Source organism: Cystoisospora suis, assembly GCF_002600585.1.
Source record: "Cystoisospora suis strain Wien I chromosome Unknown contig_3790, whole genome shotgun sequence".
Classification (NCBI taxonomy): Eukaryota; Apicomplexa; class Conoidasida; order Eucoccidiorida; family Sarcocystidae; genus Cystoisospora; species Cystoisospora suis.
This window is the reverse complement of record NW_027156585.1, coordinates 391-8,582: the sequence shown is the minus strand read 5'-3', so window position 1 is coordinate 8,582 and position 8,192 is coordinate 391. Positions and strand designations below refer to the sequence as shown.

General features: G+C 38.8%; 1 protein-coding gene across 1 annotated transcript; it reads left to right on the top strand.

Annotated features, from left to right (window-relative positions):
• Positions 1-2: 2 nt before the first annotated feature.
• Positions 3-8,191, top strand: CSUI_007259 (sec1 family protein). Its single transcript, XM_068067407.1, has 10 exons — positions 3-77; positions 860-939; positions 1,638-1,769; positions 2,687-2,850; positions 3,733-4,002; positions 4,591-4,694; positions 5,416-5,598; positions 6,512-6,631; positions 7,171-7,326; positions 7,753-8,191. The coding sequence occupies exons 2-10, from the start codon at positions 884-886 to the stop codon at positions 7,855-7,857; spliced, it is 1,290 nt and encodes a 429-aa protein (XP_067920618.1). The 5' UTR covers positions 3-77; positions 860-883; the 3' UTR covers positions 7,858-8,191.
• The last annotated feature ends 1 nt before the right edge of the window (position 8,192 follows it).

Sequence of the window (8,192 nt, the reverse complement as noted above, 5' to 3'; positions counted from 1 at the left end):
GCGGAGTAGCAGGAGGAGGAGGAGGAAAAGGCGTGACTTCTTCTTCTTCTCTTTATCGCCCTCTCCTTGTGCTTTTAGTAAGAGTTAAGAAAAGCATGAGACAAAAGAGGAAGAAGAAGAAGAAGAAGAAGGGAGACATTATCGTCATTCATTCGTTCATTCTTTCTTTCTTTAAATTTTCCATGTTTCGTTCTCTCTATCTACACACTAGAGAGACAGACTCTGTCATTATGGAGAAGACACGCAGGTCCTCCTCCTCCTTTCTTTCTTTCTTTCTTTCTCTGTGTGGAGCTTCCATAGTCATGAGAATAAGTTTTCTTCTCTACCGATATTCCTTCTTCATTATATAGCTAAGGTCTCTTCTTGCCATTCATTCCAGTCATTCATTCGACCCTCGTAAAGAAGAAGAAAAAGAAGACGAAAAAGAAGAAGACTTCCCCCCTGTCGAGTGGTAATTCTTCTTTATGTGACTGAGAGAAGTCTTACTTGGAAAGATCTGAAGGCTCTCATCTTTTTCTTTCTTTCCTTCATTTCATCTATCTCTCTCTTCCCCTGTCTTTGCACCTCGAGGCAGGCTATCTTTCCCGTGAGAGAGAGGAGAACATCTCCATCTGTTTAGTCGTGCGTTTCTATCTTCTATCTTCACTCTCTCTATCTATTTATTCACACTTCTGCTACTGTATATCTATCTATGTATGACACCTCTCCTAATGAAGCTCTTCTCTCTCTCTCTCTAGATATCTCTATATAGCCATATATATATATATATATATATATATGTTTCTATCTATCTATCTATCTATGTGTGTATGTATACATGTATGTGTATGTGTTTTGTGTGGTCTATTATTTTCTACAGGATCGCGAGTTTGATTTGTCCGTGATGATTCGACACACCTGGATCTATCAGGCTCTCATTCATGATCTACTTCGCTTCAAGTAAACTCTCCACACTACTCATGCACTACATACATATACATATATACATATATACATACATACATATATACATATATATATATACATGTGCATATATAGATATATGCGAACATATACAAACATATAGATACATACGTACTCGTACCTTGGCATATATAAATGGAATGGACTTGATCAGTCACTGTATCTTCATATACGCGACACAAGGGTGTACTCTCTCTTTGTCTATCGATCTGTCTCTCTTTCGCCTAGCTACCTATCTATCTTTAATCCATCTATCCATCTTTAATCTATCTACCTGTCTATTTTTAATCTAGCTATCAAACTTTAGTTGATCTATCTGTCTGTCTATCTTTATATGTCTATCTATCCATCTGGCTATTATCTATCTGCAGTCTTAAGAGAAGAAAAGAACAAGAGTCGAGGAAAGATCCAAAGAGAAGAGAAGAAAGAAAGAAATAAGGAAAGAAAGAAAATACGGCTTAAACATGGAGGCAACATATATACGTTTATCCATCTATCTATCTGTATCTGTGTATATCTATACGTCATGTACTTGGCTCATTCTCTTTCTATCGGTCTCCAATCTCTTCATTCCTCTATCTATCTATCTCTTAATCTATCTATCTCTCTGCCTGTCTCTTTCTGTAGTATTCTTCTTCTTTTCTTTTCTTTGTTTTGTCTTCTTTCGTGTGGAGGTCGAATCGCGTGACGGTGGAGAGTTTGGAGGAGAGCGAGGGACTTAGAGATGACTTGCATGATGCGCACGTCAATACTAAAACGAACTCACCCCTTAATCCTGCTAAGGTCAAGGTCTACGATCTAGACTCGTGAGAAAGAACACACAAAACACCTTCTCTCTTCTCTTCTCTCTATCTTCATCTTCTTCTCTTTCTTTCCTTCTTCTTCTTCAGTTTCTTCTTTTCTCTCTACCCTATATATCTCTCTGCCCTATGCCTTCGTCACATATTACAACACGTCATACACTCATATATAGACACCTGTGTACATCTATACATGTAGATATATATATATATATATATATGTATATATGTATAGGTATATCAGTGGTGTATAAGTATGTGTAAAGTGTGTATGTCTATCTGTGTGCATGTATGTATGTGTATGTTGTGTATGAATGGAAGTAAGTAGGCAGGAGTCAAGGTGTCTCATGTTTAACGACTTTATGCATGGAACAGAAAAGAAGCAAACTTGACTCTTCAGCTCCATACAAAGAAGAATTTTCAACTCGCTTTCTTTCTCTCTCTGTTTCTCTTCTTTACTTCTTCATGAATGTCTCTTTCATCCACACACTTTTCTTTTTCTTCCTCCTTCTTCCGCAGACAGACAAGCATTCAGACAACTCACCTTCATCTTCTCTACTCGACCTCTACACTATACACCTAGGGATCTCTATACATCCATCTTTAATCTATCTTGATTTATCTATCTATCTTTAATCTATCTATCTCCAATCTATACAGATATCATCTCCATTTTCATACATGCATATAAATATATATATATATAGGTAGTATGTAGGTGTAGCATAGACGGATTCTTTCGTGTTCGTGTTCCTCTCATTCATATCGCTCGTCGTCTCTTGTATCGTCCTTCACTTCGTCTTCTTCTGACTTGCTTCTCATCCCTCTCTCTTTTCAGTCTTCCTATCTGCAGTTCTTTCTCTCTATCTACATTCTCTTCCTCTCTTTCTTTTCTTTCTTTTTGTCTTGGTTTGTCTGTGTAGGAAAGATAAGTTGTGGATCGAGCATAGTACTTCTCCTTTTCCTCAGGCAGCGTTAGCCGTTAGCGAAAGTCTCGCCGAATATAATGCGAAGCTCCAAGAGCTCAACAAAAGCAACCGACTGCATGCAAATCATTTTGACCCAAATGGCAATCTCGACGCTGCAGGTGCCTCACTCCACATATATATATATAAATAGATAGAGAGAGAGAGATGCATATTTCTACATATATACGGGATCATAGTAGGCGTAGAAGGTGAAGAAGAAGAAGAGGTTTCTTTCTCTTTTTTCTCTCTTCTCTCAGGATAGAACGCATCGTGCATTTATACATAGCAGCTGCTGTATAGAGAGATATGAAGAGATACATACATAGATATAGAGAGAGAGAGTTGTTTTCTTATATGGACTATATATTCCCCCTATGTATGTGTATGTATATATGTATGATGGTCCACGGTGTAAGAGATGTCTCTTTTCTTTTTCTTTTCTTTCTCTTCTCTTTTTGTTTTGTCAAGGGAAATTTGGGTTTTTCTCGATCTTTTTCTTTTTCGTTAGTCTTTCTTTCTCTTTCTTTTGCCTTTTCCAAGAGAAGAGCCTTTCCTCTTTCTTTCATCTTTTCTTCCTGTCTTTCTGCATGCAGGATATATATAAGTCCCTCTCTCTCTCTGTGTTTGACTGTCTCACTGTCTACATAACTTTTTTCTCTTCTTTCTCTCATAGTGAATGTATAGACTTATATCTACATACATATATATACATAGATCTACGTCTTCTTCTCCTCTCTTTTCTGTCTTGTCTTCGTCTCTTCATTTGCGTTGCGGTTTATCCCCTTTCTTCCTCTTTACTTCTCTCGCTCTTCACTTGTACACTTCGCGCCTCTCTCTCCTTCTCTCTCTCTCTCTTTCTTCTTTTACCGAGTGAACGGTCTTTCGTTCTCATCCCTATCATTATCGTCATCCTTCTTCTTTTTCTTTTTCTTTTGATCTTTCTGTTTGTCTCTATCTTTTCGTATGTTCTCTGTGGGGTGTCTCTCTTCTTTTTTCTTCAGATTCGGCGCAGGGTATTTTAACGGCAGTGACTGAGTTGCCGGGGATGACGGAGAGAAAGAGAGCTTTGGACGCTCATACGTGCATCGCCACAGCTCTTGTCGATCGCATTAAATCGAGAAGTCTCGACGGCTACTTCGAGGTCGAGCAATCGATTGATACAGATCGAGAGTCCGAAGCTTTGCAAAATGTAAAGAAACTTCTGGGAAAGCACGCCCCAGGAACGGCCATCGATAAACTTCGACTTCTTCTCACTCTCTTTCTAAATCGACGTAAGTTGTCTCTTCTTTCTCCTTCTTTACGGACTCTCCTTTTCTAACTCGTCTTTGTCCTCTTCTTCTTCTCTTCTTCTTTTTGAGTAGGAAGGGTGGGCTGTCTCTCTCTCAAGTTTGCTATTTACCGGTCTCTCTTTCTCTTTCTTCTTTTCTCTGCTGCTTACTTTTCATGGATTTCTCTGCTTCACCTTCGATCTCTTCTTCGTTTTTCTCACTCTCTTTTCCTCTTTAGAGATAGAGAGACAGATAGATAGATTAAAGATACATCTTTCTCATAGCTTTTGTGAAGAGAGTTATATCAAGGATAGGTAGGTATAAAAGAAGAATGGTATATAGATAGATGTCTGTATACAGCACTACGTGAATCAGGTCGAGTACATCTGACTGTACATACACCACTAAGCTTATCCCTTGAAGCGATTCTTCATGACATAAGAGAATCTATCTATCTATCTAGTTCTCTTTCATTCTTTCTTTCTTTTCATCTCCGCTGCTTGCATAGATTGTCTGTGTATCTCTCATTCTTCTCTCCCTTTTTCTTTCTTTCTTTTTCTTCTGTGTCTTTTGTTTCATTTGCTACTTCAGCGTCTCTGTCTCCTCAGCATGTGAATGATTTGGAGACATACCTTAAAGACGAGATGGGTCAGCACTTCCCTACATCTTCATTGGAATTCCTTAGGCAACTCCAAGTCAGTCTGTCTCTCTCACTCTTTCTTTCTTTCTTTTTCTCTTTCTCAACACTTTCTTTCTGCGTGATAGGAAGTCCTTCTTCATTCAGACGTCTCTCGTTTTTCTTATCGTTCAAGGCTATCCACTTCTCTCGGTAAACGCCTATCCATTTCCCTCTTATAGCAAGATAGATAGATAGATAGATTAAAGATAGCCAGCCTATCGAGTCAAGTATTGTGTGTGTGTCTCTATGCGTGTGTGGCTATACAGGTCGATCTATATTCATCTATCTATCTAGTCATTTATCTTTAATGTATCTATCTATCTTTGACCGGTCTATCATCCATCCAATTCCTTTCGATTTCTCTTCCTTTCTTTGCCTTTTTGCTTTACTTTTCTTCTTACTTGCATCAAGCAAAAAGCTAAAGAAATTCTTGTAGCTCCTTCAATTCTCTCTTTCTTTCTTTCTCTCTTTCTTTTCTTTTCTCTTCATGGAGAAGAAGAAGAAGAAAGGACCTTTATGATAGAAAACACACCTGCCTTTCTCTTCTTCACTGGTCTCGACAACCTTCCGTTCTCTTCTTTCTTATCTTCTCCCTATTTCATCCTGCCTTTCTTTCTTTCTTTCTCTCCTTTTTCTTTCTTTCTTTGTTTCTCTTTCTTATCATCGTGACCGTTCTTCGTATTCGGCTACTCCTCTTTCCTTTTCTTCTTTTTCTTTTTCTTTTCGTCTTTTCTCAGCGATTCAAAACGTCTTTTCAAACACCTCCTGTCTCTTCTTCTTCTTCATTAGCAGCAGCAGGAGGAGGTTTAAGTGGGAGTGGAAGCCTCACAGGCGGCGGCGTGAGTTTATCTGCAGCCCCTACCGCTGCCGTCGCCAGTTTAAGTAGTACATTCTTTGACAAAGGCAGAGGCCTTCTACAGGTAAAAAGAAAGAAATCCATACAATGTCTAAACAAATTCAGAAAGAGACATCTAAATATATATATATATTCGTATATATATGTAATACAGGAGGTAGATAGATAGTTGCCGTGTATGTGTATGTATGGATAGAGATCTATCCATTTTATTCAGTTAGATCTGTCTATCTTTCTATTTCTATATATATGTGTCTGTATGCTTGCTAGTTGACGAATGTATGTATGTATATATTTAGATGTATATGTCTGTCTAGGTTTGGGCTCGGAGCGTCTACGGGGGATAGCTAAGGATGTGTACACGTATAGATAGACATAGAGATACACAGCTATATATTCATATATATATATATATATATATGGCTGTGTACATGTGAGACAAAGAAGAGATACGACATGAGGGAAGAGAAAGAAAAATGTGTAGAGTGGAGAGACATGGATGGATAAGAAAGAAGAAGAAGTAAAAGAAGAAGATTCCACCCTCATCGTTATGTACTTGGTGAAAAAGAAGAAAAAGAAAAAGAAGAAGACACACACCTTTGGAATGGAAGGCCTACAGACTGACTGACCTACATACACCCTCGCCCTTATCTCTTCTTTCTTTCTTTCTGCTTATCTCTTTCTTTCTTTCTGCGTATCTCTCCCCCTAATTTTCTTTACTTCTTTCCTTCTTTTTCTTTATCTCTTTCTTTCTTTTTTCCATTCGTCGCTCCTCTTCGTTGATTTGTATCGATGCTTTCTCCTGTATGAGTGCAGATCTTTCTTTCTTTCTCTATCTTCCTCTCTCTATTTATCTCTTTTTTCCTCTCTGTCTTTCATTCCTTCTGTCCGTAACTTTTTTCTTCCTTCTTTTCTGTGTTTCTCTTTTCTTGCTCTTTTCTTTCTTTCTTTCTTTCTTTCTTTCTTCTTGTCTGTAGGGAGTGAAGAATTTCTTGCCTGCGAAGAAGACTTTACCGATAGCTCAAGTGATCGAATCTCTCATTGAAAATTCAAGCAGCAATAAAGAAGATGCAAACTTCCTATATATCGACCCAGCTGTACGTACACCTACCTCGCCCATCCGACAAGAAGAACCGTCAAAAGAAAGTGCTTCTCTTTTCTTTCTTTCGTTTGTCTACCTGAAGAATAAAACGATTTTTCTTTCTTTCTCTTCCATTCATTCCTTGTTTTGTGTAATTATTCTTCAAGCGGCGTAGCCATTCAAGCTTTTGGTATCGGATTCTCTGGAACGGTAGTGATCCCCAAGCAGAGCTCATGCATGCATGCATGCATGAAAAGTTCCACACGCTGTACATACACACCATACCATCAGACTCCTTACGCCCCGCACGCAACACACAAAGACAATCTCCCTGTATCATATCTCGAGAAGTAGAGACAGACATAGATAGATGTACGTATACGTATGTATGAGAGAGGGAGAGAGAGGGAGAGGAAGCAAAGGGGGGGGGGCAGCCTTCTATTTTTTTTTCTTTTTTGAGAGAAAGATCTTCTTCTCGTTCTCTCTCTTTTACGAGAGGAGAGACAGGGGTTGGTGTGTCTCTTTCTTCTTTTTCTTTCTTTCTTTTCTTTCCAGCCTCGTCATCATCCTAATAATAATCCTAGCCATTCTTCTCATCCTCCTCATCGCATGGCGTCGCCTTTTCGATCGGCCGTTGCCTTTGTTTTGGGGGGAGGTTCTTTCGTTGAGTCCGCAGCTTTAAGAGAACTCTCAAGTAAACTCCAAAAGGAGGTATGCCAGCCCACGCTAATACACACATAGATATAAATAGAGACGTCTATATCTAGAGACCTATAGGCTGACACTGTGCCCTATGAAGATCTTCTATAGACATATATATATATATATGTATCTCTATCTATGTGTATCTATTTATCTTTAGTCTATCTGTCTATCTATCTCTTTGTATCTGTATATTATTCGTAGTGAGGTGTATGTACAGGAGGTGTTTACATGTATATGGATGACGTAGAGTAGGGGTGTATAGAGATAGAGATCTTTATCATTACAACTCTTCTCTCATTTTTTATACCAGATGTAAAGAAGACCTCTTTTAACTTCTTCTCTCTCACCTCTTTCTCTCTCCTTTTCCTCTCTTCTTTCTTCTTCTTCTTATCTATCTTTCTATCTTTCTTTTTCTTTTTTTTCTTTTCGTAGATTGTGTACGGTTCCACGGACTTTGTGTCTCCGTGTGATTTCGTGGATGAACTCACCTACCTCGGAGGAGGAGGAGGAGGTGCCAACGGGGGGGGAAGCTTCTAATGGCTAGATCCATGTCTACAACACCTATGGCTAGCACTACTGTGTCTACTCCTAGACACTACGACATCATCGTGTCGATCTTTTACTTCCCGTGGCCTGAGTTGATAAAGCGTCACGACCAACATTTTTCATAAGCCGTCAACCTCGTAAAATGAAGAAGAAGAAGAAGGTGGTGGCGACATGACGAGACTCTCTCTCTCTTGTCTCCAGTATATGAAACAAAAAGAGCTGATAGAGACATACATACACATGGATGAAACACACGGAGGAGATGTATACTACACTCTATCCTGTGGATGATATCTCTATCAAGCATATGTATACATATATATATG